The sequence below is a fragment of the Bufo gargarizans genome, chromosome 1, assembly GCF_014858855.1.
Source record: "Bufo gargarizans isolate SCDJY-AF-19 chromosome 1, ASM1485885v1, whole genome shotgun sequence".
Lineage (NCBI taxonomy): Eukaryota > Metazoa > Chordata > Amphibia > Anura > Bufonidae > Bufo > Bufo gargarizans.
In genome coordinates this window covers 664,919,606-664,938,822 of record NC_058080.1, presented here as the reverse complement: position 1 = coordinate 664,938,822, position 19,217 = coordinate 664,919,606, and the positions used below count along the sequence as shown (strand labels likewise).

The 19,217-nt window shown below is 41.8% G+C and overlaps 1 protein-coding gene across 2 annotated transcripts; it reads right to left on the bottom strand.

The window, feature by feature from the left end:
• Positions 1-5,215: 5,215 nt before the first annotated feature.
• Positions 5,216-18,707, bottom strand: LOC122935929 (3-hydroxy-3-methylglutaryl-coenzyme A reductase-like). 2 transcript variants are annotated; one of them, XM_044291888.1, is made up of 20 exons: positions 18,626-18,707; positions 16,780-16,963; positions 15,435-15,546; positions 15,268-15,355; positions 15,093-15,177; positions 14,885-14,990; positions 14,047-14,153; positions 13,460-13,579; positions 13,158-13,315; positions 12,772-13,004; positions 12,497-12,666; positions 11,001-11,195; positions 10,720-10,878; positions 10,467-10,624; positions 9,288-9,393; positions 9,032-9,202; positions 8,593-8,733; positions 8,345-8,503; positions 7,101-7,255; positions 5,216-5,937 (listed from the first exon to the last, which is right to left on the bottom strand). In XM_044291888.1, the coding sequence occupies exons 1-20, from the start codon at positions 18,634-18,636 to the stop codon at positions 5,883-5,885; spliced, it is 2,673 nt and encodes an 890-aa protein (XP_044147823.1). In that variant the 5' UTR covers positions 18,637-18,707; the 3' UTR covers positions 5,216-5,882. The 2 variants fall into 2 exon arrangements, with proteins under 2 accessions (XP_044147823.1, XP_044147815.1); XM_044291880.1 differs by lacking the exon at positions 18,626-18,707 and adding an exon at positions 17,051-17,158.
• Between the last annotated feature and the right edge of the window lie 510 nt (positions 18,708-19,217).

Here is a 19,217-nt window from a genome sequence, read left to right as displayed (position 1 = left end):
GCCGGCGTGATGATGTAATCTCGCGCCACAAGGGATTTCGTATGAGATCTTCAAGCAAGATGGAGGCTGGCGGCCCATCACAAGCAAATGGAGGAGGTAAGTTTGAATTTTTAAGTTTTTTATACTATTTCAGGTTAATCGATTCGCTGACACGAAGCACGAAGAAATTTGGCTTCTAGGCGAATTGAATTTATCCTGAAATTCAGATCGAATTCCACTACGTGGGATTCGATTCGCTCATCTCTAAATACTGTGCCCTGCCCACCCTCCCCCTGTTCAGTCGCGATGTTTGTTGTAGGGGTCCTGTTGCCCAGCTTTTGCTGGATGGACTTGTTTTATGAATGCAGTATGGTATGTTGGTTTTAATTAGTCATTTATTAAATTATATATATTTTATTCAGGTTTTTATTTATTTTTTATTTAATCCTAAATAAACATCTCAGCAAATTTTATCCACACATAGAAGTGTCTGTGTCTTTATTTATTGTTTCTATTTTATAGTATTCTTAAAGGGGTTCTGCACTTTGTTTAAACTGATGATCATTAGCATCTGATCGGCGGGGGTCCGACACCCGGGACCCCCACCGATCAGCTGTTTGAGAAGGCAGCGGCACTCCAGCAGCTCTGCGACCTTCTCACTGTTTACTGCAGGCCCAGTGACGTCATGACTAGTATCACTGGCCTGGGCGCGGCTAAGCTCCAGTTCCCTTGAATGGAGCTTAGCCCCACCCAGGCCAGTTGATACAAGTCGTGACGTCACTGGGCCTGCGGTAAACAGTGAGAAGGTCGCGGCGCTGCTGGAGCGCCGCTGCCTTCTCAAACAGCTCATCGACGGGGGTTCCGGGTGTCGGACCCCCACCGATCAGATGCTGATGAGCTATCCAGAGGATAGCTCGTCAGTTTAAACAAAGTGCAGAACCCCTTTAAGTAATAGGAGTTGTGCTGCCATGCACTGAACTTACCTCTTCAGCTAAGAAGTAAAATTACATTGGGGCAGGGCTGCTCTGAACTGTGTGCAGATTGATAAGTGAGTTTACCTTCCAAGAAATGTATTAAAGAGACATTCAATGAACATCTGGTGTACACTGTGCCATGTCTAATGCAGATGTTGAACACTATAGGTATTGACACCCATCTTATTTCTAGTCATCCTTACCAGGGCTGTGGAGCCAAAGTCAAAGCTAGTGTTTGTTGGAGCCAGTAGAAATGTTCAGCTTAAAAAAAAATATACCAGTTATTAATATTATATAATTAATTTATTAACTTTTATATAAATTTAGAAAAGTTTAGAAATGTTAATCATAAATATATTTCATGTTCTATCACAGTGTTCCCCAACTCCAGTCCTCAGGGCCCATCTGCCGATCATGATTTGAGAATATCCCACAGAATGAATACCTGTGGTAAATCCTGATGCACTGACACTAATTATATCACCTGCTCAATACTAAAGAAATCCTGAAAACATGACCGGCAGGTGGGCCCTGAGGACTGGAGTTGAGGAACACTGTTCTATCAATCGAAGACCTCTAAATCAGTGATAAGCATTGTGTTCTAGTGGTGATAGACAATCGGTTCTCACCTTGTTGTGGAAATTTTATTAGGATGTGTATTTAATATATTGTGTATTGTCATCATGTCTCTCAGTGCCAGGGTAAACCATTGGAGTGGATATCTTCCCTTGTATGTCCTGTCACAGCTGCTGGGCGCAGGGGTCTCCATCGGCGAATGGTCCATGTGCTAAGCACTGGGCTGTGGGCCAGGGGAGACTAATGTGTTCAGCAGAGCAGTGTTTTGTTGGCTCATGTATTGCCGCCGGCTAGGGCCCCCGCGCAAGACGCGGATTTATTGGCTTGGCGTGGATGCATTTGTTAAGAGAAGAATATAAACTAAAGGAACGTGCGTTTGTTGTCTCTAGTGCGCCTGATCAGCCGCTGGAGATAATGACGCTGTACTGTAAATAAACCTGCATGTGGATCATAGTAACTTTATCTGGCATTGATCACTGAGCAAGGCTGGATAAAGTTCACTCCAGTGGTAATGTTAGATTATTGTATACATGTGGTTGTTAGCTGGCTATGTTATTCTAAATGCTTGTCTTCCTATGTCATCACTTCCTGTATGTCATCACTTCCTGTATCCTTGTCTTGGGCCAGCCCCTTTTACACCTTTTGTTTAGTCAATAAAGGACGGACACTGGGCATGGAGGGGAGGAGATGCTCAGCAGAATTCAATCAAGATGGTAACAAGTGGGTCTGTCTCTTACTGCAGCTGAGGGAAGATGGATTTACCTTTTTCCTTACACAAACTTTGATGCGAGCTGATTACACTATTAATTTTTCTACAAAAGATTATTACAGATTTCGATTTCAGATGGCGAGCTACGTGGATTCAACAGATTTTTTTCTCTGCACAGCAGGTAAAAGGGAGGAAACTATAGTTTTGTCTGCTGCGTCAGAGAAAATTTCTGCTTGTTAAAAAAACATTTTTCGCTCAGTTTGTGTAAGGAAAAAGGTAAATCCATTCTTATCATCTGCAGTCAGAGACAGACCCACTTGTTACCATCTTGATTGAATTCTGCTGAGCATCTCCTCCCCTCCATGCCCAGTCTCCGTCCTATATTGACTAAACAAAAGGTGTAAAAGGGGATGGCCCAAGACAAGGATACAGGAAGTGATGACATACAGGAAGTGATGACATAGGAAGACAAGCATTTAGAATAACATAGCCAGCTAACAAACACATGTATACAATAATCTAACATTACCACTGGAGCGAACTTTATCCAGCCTTGCTCAGTGTTCAATGCCAGATAAAGTTACTATGATCCACATGCAGGTTTATTTACAGTACAACGTCATTATCTCCAGCGGCTGATCAGGCGCACTAGAGACAACAAACGCACGTTCCTTTCGTTTATATTCTTCTCTTAACAAATGCATCCACGCAAAGCCAATAGATCCGCGTCTTGTGCGGGGGCCCTAGCCGGCGTCCATATATAAGCCATGAAAACACTGCTCTGCTGAACACATCAGTCTCCCCCGGCCCACAGCCCAGTGCTTAGCACATGGACCATTCGCCAATAGAGACCCCTGCGCCCAGCAGCTGTGACAGGACATACACGGGAAGATATCCACTCCAATGGTTTACCCTGACACTGAGAGACATGATGACAATACACAATATATTAAATACACATCCTAATAAAATTTCCACAACAACCTCTCCTATCCCTTATACCAGCTATCGTCATGCTGCTTCAAGGCCTTAGTTACAGTGCCTGGAACTGTGCTGGACATGGTCAGTAGTGAAGACCAGAGGAGGAAGTTCACTTCTGGACATGCCTGCAGTCATCTCAGAACTGGTAGACAGAGCAGGAAGACATCATCAAAAGTATTGTCTGGGAATTAGTAACTTTTCACAGGAACCTGCAGTCTGCCTCCACTATGGAAAGAATCATACTTACCTACTCCCTAGTAAGTAGGTTCTGGTCATGTGTGTCAGCTCCCGTATGTCCATCTTTTGGTTTGTGGCTTGTTTAATTTGTTCCCGGCATCTGCATTATAATCTACTCTGCTGCAGCGGTGATGTATCTCTTGTGGACTGAATCCAGTCATTGGTTGCAGCGGAGCAGATGATCACACCGGAGAGGAAGTAAACAAGCCACAGACCAGAAGACAGACACGTGATAGCCACGGTATCACTGTGCTTGATTGTCCAGCAAACTCACCTGACCTAAACCCCATAGAGAATCTATGGAGTATTGTCAAGAGGAAGATGAGAGACACCAGGACCCAACAACACAGACGAAAAGTATGTCCAGTATATGCACTGAATACTTGGATAGGGCACCTTTTGCATGAATCACTGCATCAATGCAGCGTGGCATGGACGTGATCAGCCCGTGGCACTGCTGAGGTGTTATGGAAGCCCAGGAAAGCTGCTATCAAAGCAACCTGGACTTCCATAACACCACAGCAGTGCCACGTGCTGATCACGTCCATGCCACGCTGCATTGATGCAGTAATTCATGCAAAAGGAGCCCTGACCAAGTATTGAGTGCATACACTGGACAGACCTTTCAGTAGGCCAACATGTCTGTATTAAAAATCATTTTTTAATTGGTCTTCTACAATATTCCCATTTTCTGAGATACTGACTTTTGGCTTTTCATTAGCTGTGATCACTCTGGTGTGTAATGAATCTATAAAATATAATTATTTTTTTAATTAAATTACTGAAATAATTTTTTGATGATGTTCTAATTTATTGAGATGCACTAGTAATTGGGCTGCAGCTGCTAAATATTGTCTTAATATAGTAGATAGTTTTTGTTGCCTGGGACTAGAGAAAAGGGTCTTTTTACTCCAGAAACCATGGCACTGTAGTCTATGGAAGATCAGTTCCACTTACTGGAATGGTCCTGAGCTCTTGTAATGCAACCTAAAGGAAGGGACGCTGATTGCAGAAAAGTTGCAACCCCTTTAAGGCAAGCACTGAATATAGCACCTCCACCTTTTGCGTTTCTTTGTTTCCCATTTACACTTGCACATGATTCTCTGCATTTCCAGGACATCCATATAGAGCTTTTCTCACTTCAAATTCATAGATTTCTTACAAGTATTAAGTATGTTTTCCAGTTATAAAATGCATAGTGCATTACATGTTTACTTCCAGGAATTTAGAAAAAGGTCAGTAATTTCAGAAATTATATTCCAATAAATATGGTTTAAATTCCAGTTTGAAGTTATCCCCTAGCCACAGGATAGGGGATTATAAGATCAGTGGGGGTCCTACCGGTGGTACCCCTACCTATCACGAGATCAGTGGGGGTCCCAGTGGTAGGACCCACACAATCTAATAGTTATCCCCTATCCTGTGGTTAGGGGATAACTTTAAACAACTGGAATACCCCTTTAAATTCTAAGTAGCCCAATTACTTACATGTTGGTCAGAAAGAGCCCAATGTTACCACTTTATTACAGTAAAATTATTACTAAATTATTGGCCATTTATGAAGGAGTCGGAGTGTGATAAAATGCAGGCGTCAGAGCTTTGGCTTACCGACTCCACAGCCCTAATCCTCATTAGGAGATTTATGGTCCTAACTTTTACATATGTTTTGTGCTTTTGATGTGTATTAGATCCTTTATTCCTTTCTTTAAGACACCACTATTGGTAAAGTAAGACAGGCACCACAGCAAACAACAAAACATAGAAAAATAGTTACATTTATTCCAGTATCTTAAAGATAGCTTACGATTTTATATACAAGATAATTCTGACCTTTCAGTTCATGTTCCAAGAAATACAAGATAAGATCCAAGATAATACAAGAAATACAAGGGGATTATTGAAACGGAAACAGATGATTTATTCGTAAAGATGTCACCTCTTCACCAACATGAGAAGAGGACACAGGCACCGGCTACAGTAGTCAACACATTGTTTTCAGGTCATTTATACACCACAAAACCAATAGATGCCTCTGATGTAGATGCCAACTACTGTACACACAAGTAATGAGGTACAAACAGGAAAATAGAAATGATTAAATAAATAAAAAAAGGTACAAAATTAAATTAAAATTAAATATTAACTTAACAGTTTTTAGAAAGCTGTATAAAACTGTGCTCATTTCTACCACGGCCAAATCTGGAATCGGAGTATGACACAGGCTGCGACATTGCACCTGGTATGGCAGGAGATGGTCACAACTATTCTAACTGAGGTAGCGACAGACCACCAAGAAATTTTTTGCCACTGGTGACAAAGCACCTTTACGCTATAGAACGTTTTAGTTAAATATTCTGCTCTTTCCCTTAGATTTCCCGCTATGTTCCATCTAAGATCCAAGTGAAATTGCTGCAGGAGGTAATGGATCATGCAGCTTTCTTCGTGCATGTGCCTGGCATGTCTTGAAGATTAATTTTGGACCTAGGGAAGAAAAAAAAGTGCATTTCTCAATAAACAGAGATCTCACATGTAATCAATTCAAAAATATTAAATCCAGTGACAGTATTGCAATCGTAAAAGTCTTCCCTTCCCTGATCACTGTACAGTGCCGTCACACGAGTGCTGGGTGCGATGTCACGAGAGATAACAAATATCACTTACAGATGTGGTATCAGAAATGCAGTTTTCTATAGAAACAGTTGTAGAAAAAAAGTCTCAAAATGTTCAAACACTACTTCAGATTTTTCCAGTGTGACAGAACATAAAAATACAGAACACAAAATAGTGATCCATAAAATGATTACACCAACTAGGGCTGAAATAATTACTCAAATTAATCAATTAACTCGACACAAAAAAATCCTTGAATCGATGATTCGTTTGTGCCATGTGACCACAGAGTGTAAGTGAAGAGCTTGCTATTACTCACGCTCCGTGGTTACCCGCCTGCTCGCACAACACTGCCTTGGATCCTAACGCACACACATCGTCAGGACATTTTAGTTCGCGGGCGCTGAGGCTGGGCATTGATGGCTAGGAGGGGGAGTGGGAGAACTGATGGCAGTGGGGGGAGCTGATGGCAGTGGGGGGAGCTGATGGCAGTGGGAGGAGCTGATGGCAGTGGGGGGAGCTGATGGCAGTGGGAGGAGCTGATGGCAGTGGGGGGAGCTGATGGCAGTGGGAGGGGCTGATGGCAGTGGGGGGAGCTGATGGCAGTGGGGGGAGCTGATGGCAGTGGGAGGAGCTGATGGCAGTGGGGGGAGCTGATGGCAGTGGGGGGAGCTGATGGCAGTGGGAGGGGGAGCAGCTGGTGGAATTGGAGGGGGAGCTGATGGCACTGGGGGAACTGATGCACTTTGGCTGATCGCACAGGGGGGAACGAAGGGTGTTGGCAGGGGGTCTGAAGAGTTTTTATAAAGAAAAACAGTCTATTAATTCATATTTTCTTATTAGAGTACTTGATTAATTGTAAAAATAATCGGTAGAATACTCGATTACTAAAATAATCGTTTACTGCAGCCCTAACACCAACAGTGGGGAAACCAAAGTACTTTTAGTACAGGTTAGGGAGCATTTATCTAGTTCATTTATATTTTATCGTCAAAATTTTATACAAAAGAAATGAACATTCTATGCAGTATTACCTGTTGTGGACCATGTGGCTCTTGACTAGATGTCCAGCTGCCAAGGCAGCCATAAGGGAAAGCTCTCCTGCCAATACTGTGCCACAGACAATCTGTGCAAGCTGACAGGCATTTTTGCCAGGGTATTCAGAGCTCGCTCCTTGGACTCCTAGCATCTGTACATAAAAATAGAATAAGGAAGAGTTTATGAATATAGTACGATTTAAGCTGTTCTATAAAAACACCACCACCAGATCACATCGTGAGGTCAGGGCCCGATCTTAAAGGTGCATTTACACTGCGCCAACAAGCAGAGAACTGCCCGCCTGTCAGTGGAGGTGAAGCGCTGCCTGATCTGCTGCCCAGAAACAATGATTGAAACTGATGTTAAGTTCAATGGGTTATCTACAGCTGCTTTACATGGGAAGATCCGTTCGTAATCTGGTCTAATGCACACTTACACGCGTATTTTAAAGACAATAGTTGCATAAAAATGCAAATGGTTGGGGGATGTGAAAAATGCTGCATGCTTCAGTCAGGGGTCAATCATTATACGGATTGTCGCACCAGGATGATCCCTTTTTCTTAAGCCGTGTTAGTGAATATGATGAGAGGAAGGTCCTCTGCCCGGAAACTGCTGCTATGAGCCATGCATTATAAGGATGGACATTCATCTAAATGCAGCCAGGTAATACTATATTAAGTCTGCAGCAACAGAAAGGAAGGGTGGGAACTTCCAGGAGAATGAGGAATTAGTATTAGGCCTCATGCACACGACCGTTGTTGTGTTCCGTTCCGCAAAATGGGGTTCCGTTGTTCCGTGATCCGTTTCCGTTTTTGTTTCCGTGTGTCTTCCTTTATTTTTGGAGGACCACCAGACATGAATGAAATAAAAAAAAAGCTAAGTCAAGTTTGCCATGCAAATGATAGGGAAAAAAACGGACGCAGATGACAATCTTGTGTGCCTCCGCGTTTTTTCACGGACCCATTGACAGGTTATATTTTTTTGACGGACTGGAACCACGGATCACGGATGCGGATGACAAACGGTGTATTAGCTAAGTTTTCAACTGACTCATTGAAAGTCAAAGGGTCTGCAGAAAATCACGAAAAACTGAACAACGGACACGGAATGAAACAACGGTCGTGTGCATGAGGCCTTAGAAGGATACCGATATAAAACATCACGTAATTGTTAAAAGTGGGGATCTGCCGGTAGTTAAACAAAATGTTGTAAAATGAATTCAAAAAATGAATGTGCGTACTTGTAGGCAAGCCTGTTGTGGGGCCAGGGTGGTCCCTCCGCCCACAGTTCCGATCTCTATAGAAGGCATTGTGCAGCTGATGTACAAGTCCTCATTTGTGGGACCTGTGGCCTCCATCAGGGTGATGCAGTTTGAGCTTCCAACATTTTGAGCGGCATCCTGCAAAACAAGATTGAAAATGCTGTTATAATATAGAAATAACACAGAAAGATTTTATTTTTGTATTTTGTATATTTCCAACAACTGACCTGTCCGCAGGCAATGTAAATTGCAGTCACAATATTGGCCGCTTGTGCATTGTAGCCTCCGATACTGCCAGCCATTGCAGAGCCAATCAAGTTCTTGTTGATGTTCACTTCAACCAAGGCGGCTGTAGATGTTTTCAGTAGCTGCAGATAAAAACACAATTTAATGTCAGACACCAAAACCATGAGACATTAGAGAATTTGTACAAGATTAGAAGAAAGGGTCCACATTTCCCCAGAAACAGCGCCACTCTTATACATGGTGAATGTCTGGTATTGCAGCTCAGATACATTCAAGATCTTCTTTCAAATCCTGTACAAATACTCAAAACCTCCCAGAAAAAAAGCTGAAAAACAAAAACAAATTAATGCTCTAAAATGAGCAATGAAACTACTTTGTCGTCATCCCCTAGTTTTTGAATGGGATGAAATTGATTTTTACCTCTCGCACCACATTTGCTGGTATAGTAGCTTCACAAACAACAGATTTTCCTCTGCCCTCTATCCAGTTGATTGCAGCTGGCTTCTTGTCCGTACAGTAGTTACCGCTAACAGCAAGGACATGGAGCTCAGGAAATTCTTCTTGTAATCTGGAAAGAGCCTTCTCAGTGCCCTGTACCGATTACATCAAAATCTTCATTACACTCAGCAAACCAGAAGTGTCACAATTCCAGAAGCAGCGTGTGTTAGTTACATACCTTTGATATCATGTTCATCCCCATAGCATCTCCGGTTTTGGACTGGAAGCGAATATAAAGATTTCGTCCAGCGACGCTGGTCTTCAGTCTCCCAAGACGAGCAAACCTAGCAGAAAAGAGACACCAAGAAAAGCAGTGAATTTTTGTCAGCATTTTAACCACATTTTGCTAAAAAAACATATATAACACAAGGGGCCGACTAAGACAGCTAAATCCGGCTCTTGGCAATAAAGGGAATCTGTGACCCTGATTTTGGACTATTAGGCCTCTTTCACACGACTGTATGGCTATTTCAGTGTTTTGCGGTCCGTTTTTCACGGATGCGTTGTTCCGTTTTTCGTTTCCGTTGTGTTTCTTTTTCCGTTCCGTTTTTCCGTATGGCAAATACAGTATACAGTAATTACATCGAAAAAATTGGGTTGAGCATAACATTTTCAATAGATGGTTCCGCAAAAACGGAACGGATATGGAAGACATACGGATGTTCCGTTTTTTTTGCGTTTTTTTTGCGGACTCATTGACTTGAATGGAGACACGGAACGTGATTTGCGGACAATAATAGAACAAGACTCAAAATGTAGCAGAACGGAAATGCGGACATACGGAAACGGAATGCTCAAGGAGTACATTCCTTTTTTTTGGGACCCATTGAAATGAATGGTTCTGTATACGGAACGCAATAAACGGCCCGTATATGGAACGCAAAAAAGTTCGCGTGAACCAGCCCTTAGATAGATTAGTAAGTGCATAGTACTTCATAAGAAGACTCCAGATCACCATTTTTTATTTTCTCACTGCCCCCCCATCCCCCAGGGTCAGCACTCAAATACACAGTCCGGACTAGTGCGCCGTTCTAACATAATGGAGAGGACTCATGCGCATGCACAGCAGTCCTGACAATGTATTTCACTGCTGCTATTGGTGCTGACAGCAACAGGGGGGCAATAGGAAAAAAATAGTGATCTGGACTCCGTATCTGCAGTACTACACATATATTACTGTAGATAATTGTCCAAAACCAATGTGACAGATTCCCTACAAATGTCCATTGTAAGAAAACCTAGTTAACAAAAGTTTGTGGTGACACCAAGGTAAAATTCTTGTGGTTTTAGGAGACTAATGCTTACTTTTATTCGGTAAAATGTGTGCGCATGAAATATGGACTACGTTTCCACTTACCTGCTTGTGCTATCAAAGGTATCTTTTATAACTTTAAAACCCTCAGGACTGTCAAGCCAGTTCTTCACTTCAGCAGCATCGCATGCAGAAGGCAACCTGACAACTGGTCCACGAGTCATGCCATCAGCAAGGATACGGCTGTGGGCACCTCCACCCAGCTATGAAAATAGGACAATAGAAGCTCAGTATTTGCCACTTACTGGCTCAAAATTGCAAATGACTTTCTAAAGAAGGTTCTGTGAATAAATCTCACCAATATGGCTCTGCAGCCTCGGTTGGTGCTAGCCACAAGGCAACCTTCTGTTGTAGCCATAGGAACCTGAAATTCCTTATTATTCAGGAGGAGAGGACCTGCCACACCGACAGGGATTGGCATATACCCAATTACATTCTCACAGCATGCACCCATTACCTGGAAAACAAAATAATGCAGGCTTAGTATTAACACATGAACTATAGCATGTAAATACTAGCAAAATAAATGTATGACCTATAAAAAAAGAACCAGACACAGATGTAAAAATATCGACTTACCAAGGAGTAATCGTAGTTTTTGTAAGGCAAGTTCAACAGGGCCGATGACTGAGGAAGCTTGGGAGCCAGCATTTGCCTGCGAATAGCAACTCCTCTCTCCGGTGACTCCATCATGGACTCCAGCTTATAGGATGGGATGTGTTTAGCATTCACCAGCTTCATCACTTCCGCATCACTCAAGTACTGGACGCCTTGCTACAGAGAACAGAGGGAGAAATCTGGTTAGTGATTCATTTAAGGAAACTGCAAAACACAAAGTTACATCTCTCCTTTTTAAATGTATTGTGTCACTAACAGACATCCCAACCTGCAAAAACTCATTTCAGGGAGGTTTTTGTTTTTGTTTTTTTTCACGAACTTTTTATTACATTTTCCAAACATATGAAGTATCTGCACACTTTTCTCTATGGTGTGGAGGACCGGGCTCATTACCCTGCCCCAAATTATCATATTTATATATATGATTAAAGCATCCAGGGGGTGTGAATTTAACACTGGGGTAAATAATATAATTAAAATGGAGGGTTAAATGTGTAAATGTATTTAAAATAAAAAAAATGCATCTCTTTCAATAGTTATATAGCTACTGAATGAGACAGAAGGGATGCCTTTAACATATATATCTCATTGAGAAGCCAATTTGACCCTAAAGGGTTAATTCAACCTGTCACTTCTCTTATCTCTCTGCTCTGCTATCTGACTGAGATAAACCTTTCCGGGAGATATTGTTTCACATGTGGGTGTCAGGGAGCCGCTATCTAATAGCGGGAGACTCCCTGAACCTCCGGGAGAGTTGAGATCCCTGCACTAATCTCCTCTGACTAAGGCCTCATGCACACGACCGTGCTGTTTTTTGCGGACCGCAGACTGCGGATCAGCAAAAAACGGAATCCACCCGTTTGCCTTCTGCAATTTGCGGAACGGGGCGGCCCATTGTAGACATGCCTATTCTTGTCCGCAAAACGGACAAGAATAGGACATGCTATATGTTTTTTGCGGGGCCTCAGAACGGAGCAATGGATGCTGTCCGCATCTTTTGCTGCCCCATTGAAGTGAATGGGTCCGCACCCGAGCCGCAAAAACTGCAGCTCGGATGCGGACCCGAAAAACGGTCGTGTGCATAAGGCCTAAGTGCGTGTATGTGAAGCTTTTTCTCTACTGATCCCATCTGCAGAGAGATGTTCATGCTTGCACCTCTTCATTAGTAAGCAAATATTACGAGGGATTATAAAAAGTGATTATCCTGGAGCTGAGATCTTGTTCAAGTCAGACACGTCCACTATACATTACATCAACATTTCTCTTTTATACCACTGCGGTTCTAGCCTTGAAGCGGGGGCGGATTATTGAGAGACTCATACATCTTTAAGATTATATACAGTATATATATATATATATACACACACACACCATATAGCGGTACATGTAAAATGAACGTGACTAGTTTTAGATCAGCAATGGTTTTTTTCTCATGCAATTACTCTCTGCCCTCTTACCTCTGGGTTTTTCAGGATACGAAGACATTCATCAATGGGTCGGGGCTCTTTTTGTATATGAAAGTTTCCTTCCTTCTCCTCTTCACTTGAATCAGCTGACGATGAGGAGTCATCCAGCATAAAGTTACCTTTGGGTGAATTTTCAAGTGGCAACGGCTTTATGACCGCTTCTGAGAATGCAGACAGAATTTCGTTAATTAAAAATAATAAGCAACTCAAAAGCATTTTAGATTAGAAACAAGAAAAAAAGTTTGTAATCATGGTTGTAGGTATACCTTTCTCTTCCTTTGATGAAACGTCTTCTACTTTACGTTCTTTTGGGGTTGTTTCTGGCACCGATTCCATTCTGCAGCAATGCTCCACCTGCTTCTTCTGCACAGTGACTGGAGAGGTGATAGGGTTCTTCAAGGACAGGGTAGACTTGGTCTGCTCAAAAAATATATACTTGACTGCCAGAAGAAGCGCAAGACCCAGTGTTATGACCTGTTCGATGTCCATGGTGATCATCCTGTGGAATACAGATAAAGCACTGTCAGATGTTTAGGCTTAAAAAAGCTGATTCTTGTTAACTTTGGTGGACAATTTCATAAAATGTATAATTTTTACATGTGTGACGAATTAAAAATAATAATAATAATAATAATAAAAATACTGCACTCACCTAGACAGATAGAATTGCCAGAGAGGCATGTTGGGCTCAATCCTTTTTGGCATTGAATAGTCAATGGTAATCTTGTGATCTGAAATGGCAGTGCTGTTCTGAGGGAACGGTTCACTTATCCACCGACTGTGAGCATGAACAAGGACGAGACCTAGGGACTGAATTGTAGCAGAATTTTTTTTAATTTGAATCAAATTGCTTTGATAAAAAAAATACTGAAAAAATGACCATGATCATCAACACAAGTGAAAGCCAAAATCCATTCCCAAAAATGGATGCAGCTGAAGAGGAACGACACTCACCATGATCATCTTCACTCTCTGTGTGACAGGGTTTGGCTTGTTGTCTTCCTCCTCTTCCAACACATTTCCAAACTGAGTAAGCTGCCAGATTGGACGCCCCTCCCTGCTTTCCCTGGAAAGCTGTTAAAAGATGAAAGAAAGTTCTTAATCTACGATACGTATACCTCCAGGTTACAGAATAAACTAGGACAACTATCATGCGTGATTATTAGCTGTTGTTAAGGTGCGTTTACACTGCGCCGACAAGCAGATGATATTTTGGGAAGGAGGCGTTCCTTCTCGACAATGGGCGGCTGTTCAGTGAAGGTGAAGCGCTGCATTTACATACAGTGATCACCTGAGCAGTAGGAGGACGAGTGACGTCTATTGCCATCGCTCGTCCTCATACAGCCGCTTTGTTTCTGTCTAGTCTACGCAATCTGCTGCCCAGAAATGATTGTTTAGGTTGTCCACATGAACGACCGTTTCATCTGAAGAACGAGCATTTGGCTTGTTCGCTGGATGATTTGTGGCCCCTTTAGATTGGGAGATTATCGGGCCATGTAAATCCAGCATAAGATGAGGGACTGCAGCTTTAAAACACTCACCTCCAGCACCAATGACACGCAGGCTGGGAAAAACGTCATGAAGGCAAAATAGTTTGCTAGGATGGACATGCAGCCAAAACAGCACATTATCTCCAACTGGCGAACGCCTGCATAATGAGGATAATTTCACATGTAAATTACAGGTAATAACAGGATGAACAATGTAAACATAATCACAACGAAGATATGAAGACTGAATAAAATGTAAGCTCTAGAATCCTTTAATGTAATTGAGCCCCATTAATGTAGAGATCACACCTGCATTCAAAGACTCGTTAGAAAATGGATAATGGATAACAGTGTGAAGACATCAGTTGCCACAAGCCATCATATGTTCGACTGCCGTTGCTTTAATTGCATGTGAATTGTAAACCTAGAACAATTCTATATGTGCACCGATCCTATGTACTCTGAGAAATTCCTTGATACATTTTGAGACTGTTAAGCCAAGACTAACTTATAACTGGATGTAAGAAAACTCTAAGGCTGCTGTCACAGTGTACATGTGTGTCTAATGTATCTACAGGCCCTCCCTCTTACCCAACGAAGCCAAAAGAGCATCTGTTTGGCCTCCGTTAGTCGGGTATACTTTTATTTTTTAAGTTGTAAGAATAGCACATACAGAGGCTGCCAGTAAAAAGATAAAATCATACACTGCATGACATGCGCCTGTTAACATGGGGGCCCACGGGTGACAAATGCCACTGTATGCCTATACAGTGGCATCTGTTGAAAGTATATGTTGGAGAATCCATCCCCCCACTCTCCCCCCCAGGTGACGCTTCTCAGGCAAGACGATGCTAAAGGAAGATGTTGTGTGTATTATTCTGCTACTAACCTGACATTGTTCCCACTCCAATCACTAGACATTTAACAAGCGCATCCAGGGTGAATGTAGGCCCCAGGATGGCCATGCCACGAGCAATGTTGTCTCGAACGTCGACCTGGAAAAGGAATTATTTTTCTTTTTATCAGGTAAATTTACAAGCGTGATTTACATATAGTGAACCCAAACGTTTGCTTACTGGCATGATTTAGGTGCTCACCTGTGAGTTGGAGCTAAGGGCAAATTTAGCTAATGCACTGGCCTTTGAGAGATCAATAAGCAGCAGGAAAAAAGGAAGAGCCTCACTGCAGAAGACAAAAAAGAAAAAAGTTACATATACATATAGATCGCAAAAAGATCAAATGGACCAACAGTGACCTGGGTGCTATACTTACTTCAAGCCCGTCAGTTCTTTATCCAGGAAATGAATGACCACTGTGCTCAAGGCAAAGCTTGAAAAGATGGTGAAGAGGCCAGCAATACCTGAAACGTGATTAAATGTCAATGACAGAAGCAGATCAATCACACTGGATTATGGAGCTCAAAGGACACATATACTCACCTAAAATGTATTTAGATCCAAGCTGCCTGAGATTCTGAAACTGAAAGTAGATGTAGAGGATGGCAATGCACCGCGTGATGGTTAAGATGATGATGTCGCTGCTTAGTACATCCTGGAAAAAAAGTGGGGAAAAAAAAAACATGTGAAGAGGCCACAGGCAAGTCATGCTAAATAAATACACACCGTAGAAGAAATAATACATAATATGCACCTCCATATTAAAGTACTAGCATTATTATTATTGTAATCTAATAATTTGGGGCTAATAAAAATAATTTTTAACATTATTTTTTTACAATATTAGAAAATTTCAGTTTCCTTTCTACATTTTTATGTTTCAGTACAGGCTCCCTGCTTCACTTTGACTCCATCAGAGAACTGCTCTGAGGGTCTGATCTGTAGCCCTTGCAGCTCATAAACACTAACTAGTGCTAAACTTGTATCGGTTCGATAAGAATTTAGCTTAAACAAGTGTTTATGTACTGTCAGGAGTTCAGAGATAAAGGCTACAGATCCAGGTGACAAAGCAGCCTTCTGATGGAGTAAGTGTGGAGCAGGGAGCCTGAGCTGAAACTGAAAGCTGTAGAAGGACAACTGTTGAATGTTTAACAAAGACCAACTGAGAAAATGATTTTTAGCCCCAAATGAGTAAAATGCAATAATATAAATGCCCCCAAAGCTTTTACTCCATCAGAGAACTGCTCTGAGGGTCTGATCTGTAGCCCTTGCAGCTCATAAACACTAACTAGTGCTAAACTTGTATCGGTTCGATAAGAATTTAGCTTAAACAAGTGTTTATGTACTGTCAGGAGTTCAGAGATAAAGGCTACAGATCCAGGTGACAAAGCAGCCTTCTGATGGAGTAAGTGTGGAGCAGGGAGCCTGAGCTGAAACTGAAAGCTGTAGAAGGACAACTGTTGAATGTTTAACAAAGACCAACTGAGAAAATGATTTTTAGCCCCAAATGAGTAAAATGCAATAATATAAATGCCCCCAAAGCCTTTAAGACTATCTCTTCCTCACAAAGGATTATATCACCTGATATCATCCTGTCTGACATCTCACACAAAAGCGTTCCATGCCCATGAGTGTATTTTACAGAAATGGATATAAAGCATTATCTGGAGGCTGGATTCACACTATAATAGCAGAAAATACCAACGTCCATGTCATACCCATATAAAACTAAGTACAGAGAATAATGCAGGGATGCCAAATTACTCTATAATAACTTCCACACACATGCATGGGGATCTAGACGATTTTTAGATAGCTTCTGCTAGGATTTCTAGAGCCCTACAGTAATGTAAAGTAAGACTTTATATGGCAAAGTACCAGAACTTACTTTATCAAACTTGGGGCACTCATAGTTCCAGCCGCAGATCTTATCATTCCCTGTGAACATGTTCATGGACATCATGCAGATGGTGATGGTCACCGTACCCACGATGACCTCCCAGGGATAGGAAGCCACAAACTGGCCATGCATGCAAAACAATCTGGACAACATCTTCACGGCTACTGGTGACCTAGGGAAAGAAGAGAGGATTATTTCCTTCAAGTTCAATAACCTCACATGCCCTGTATGAACAGGAGAAATCAGAGAGACTGCTTACAACCACAACATCTAATCTCAGAAGATGCACGTCTTTATGAAATGTACAGTGCTACTTCTACACCCCACTGCTGGACCCAGCCAGGCTGACGTCCACAATGAAGTATTCTTGTGAACAGGAAGCGGTCAGGCTTCACTGGAATCTTGTTCAGTTTACAGCAGGGCTTTCAGTTCAAGATCCCAATTACTTTCACTTTCTCTCCTGGACGTAACATCAGCTTGTCCTTCAGGACCTCCCGCCTGCATCAGATATCATCTACATTCATCTGAATCCACAATCCACCTTGACAAGTGACTACTCAGGGCCTTGAAGTCTGTACTTTTCACCTGGTCCACATATAACAGAGATACGTACAGTTATACATTACTGCAGGGATGGCCAACCTGCGTCTCTCCAGCTGTTGTAAAACTACAATTCCCACCATGCTCTGCTGTAAGCTGATAGCTGTAGGCAGTCTGGGTATGCTGGGAGTTGTAGTTTTCCAACAGCTGGAGAGCCGCAGGTTGGCCATCCCTGCATTACTGGAACCTTTCTACATACTAATCATTATCATTTTGTCCTTGGACCCAACCTGCACCAAGTTCAAGAACATACAGATTCCCAATGAACACTGGGGTCATACTTAGAAATTCTTGTTAATCTGATCTACGATGGCAACATTACAGAGCTCGTCACTTTCTCCTATGACATCTGGAAAGAGTACAGAAGAGAGCGACTAAACTGATAAGGGGCATGGAGGGTCTTAGTTATAAAGAAAGATGAAAAGATTAAATTTATTTAATCTTGAGAAGAGACGTCTAAGGGGGCACATGATTAACCTATACAAATACATAAATGGGCCATACAAAAGATAGGGTGAAAAACTGTTCCATGTAAAATGCCCTCAAAAGACAAGGGGGCACTGCCTCCGACTGGAGAAGAAAAAGTTCAGTCTCCAGAAGCATCAAAGCTTCTTTACTGTAAGAACTGTGAATCTGTGGAATAGACTTCCTCAGGACGTGGTCCCAGCAGGAACAGTGGACAGTTTTAAAAAGGGTTTAGACAAATTCTTAAAAGTAAACAACATTAATACTTATGAAAATGTGTAGAAATCTGAGTCTCACTTCCTTCTGAGATTCGTGTCCCCACCTATCTCTTATTAAACTTGATGGACTTATGTCTTTTTTTAACCGTATCAACTATGTAACATAGACATAAATGGCACATCAGTGCTCATGACTACGTCTCAAAGGTGCTGTATAAGATTGGTGGAGGACAATTATGTCCCATCAGAGTCAGAGTCGTCCTGAATGCCAACGTATTTGTTTTTCATTGATGACATTTTTCCAGCAAACACATTTTTGTATTTAATCTTGACCTTTTTTGTTCCATTTAAATTGTAAAAAAAAAAAAAATCATTCTGTAGACATATGTAACCTTCTCCTCTACTGAAGGACAAGTGGTAGACAGACACCCAATGTAAAGGCAATCATATTCCATGAAAGAGATAATACAGTTCTAATAACTCTCTTCACTAGTGACAAATCACCCTAAACGAGATCTTAGAGCATAGGATACATGATATCATATCAATACCTTAGATGCATATCCCCAATCGGTAATAAAGGAGCAGAACTGTGAGTAGTCACCAAGATGAGGGTGCGTGCTTCCCAAAGCCTGAACTCCAAGGTAGAGGACAAGTGAAATAAGCAGCTCCACGTATAAGGCTAAATACTGTGCAAATTTATTCACAGATTACGTTTCAGCTCCTCATTGGAGACATTTACATGCAAAGTAAATCAATGTTACAGCTTACAGTCACACCCATGTCACGAATTATAATGACAAAAAGATGTACCAATAAACTGTAGTACATAATACATAACTGCTCTTCATGATAAGTGGACGAGTCATAAATTCACCTAAATACATTTTATGCGAAGCGCAGAGTTGATCGGTTAATTTTTCTCTGTATTCAATAAAAAAAAAAAAAGAATAAATCAGTATAATATAATAGTATGAATACAGAGGTCATATCTCAGGGTAAGTTCACAGCTACCACGTGCATCTTCACATGCAAAGTCAACTTAGTTTAGATTCAAGCGGCGCTCAGGATCCGGCAGAGGAACAGCCCTCCGGATCTCTCTCTTCTGGCATTGCCAGAGGTTTAAAGGGGTTGTGTTGCTTC

Excerpts from the sequence above, each read along its gene's own strand:
- LOC122935929 (XM_044291888.1), bottom strand. Across the intron at positions 13,580-14,046 it reads GCGTGTCATTGGTGCTGGAG|CTTTCCAGGGAAAGCAGGGA; the intron begins GTGAGTGTTTTA and ends ATCTTTTAACAG. Across the intron at positions 9,394-10,466 it reads ACCTTTGATAGCACAAGCAG|GTTTGCTCGTCTTGGGAGAC; the intron begins GTAAGTGGAAAC and ends CTTTTCTGCTAG.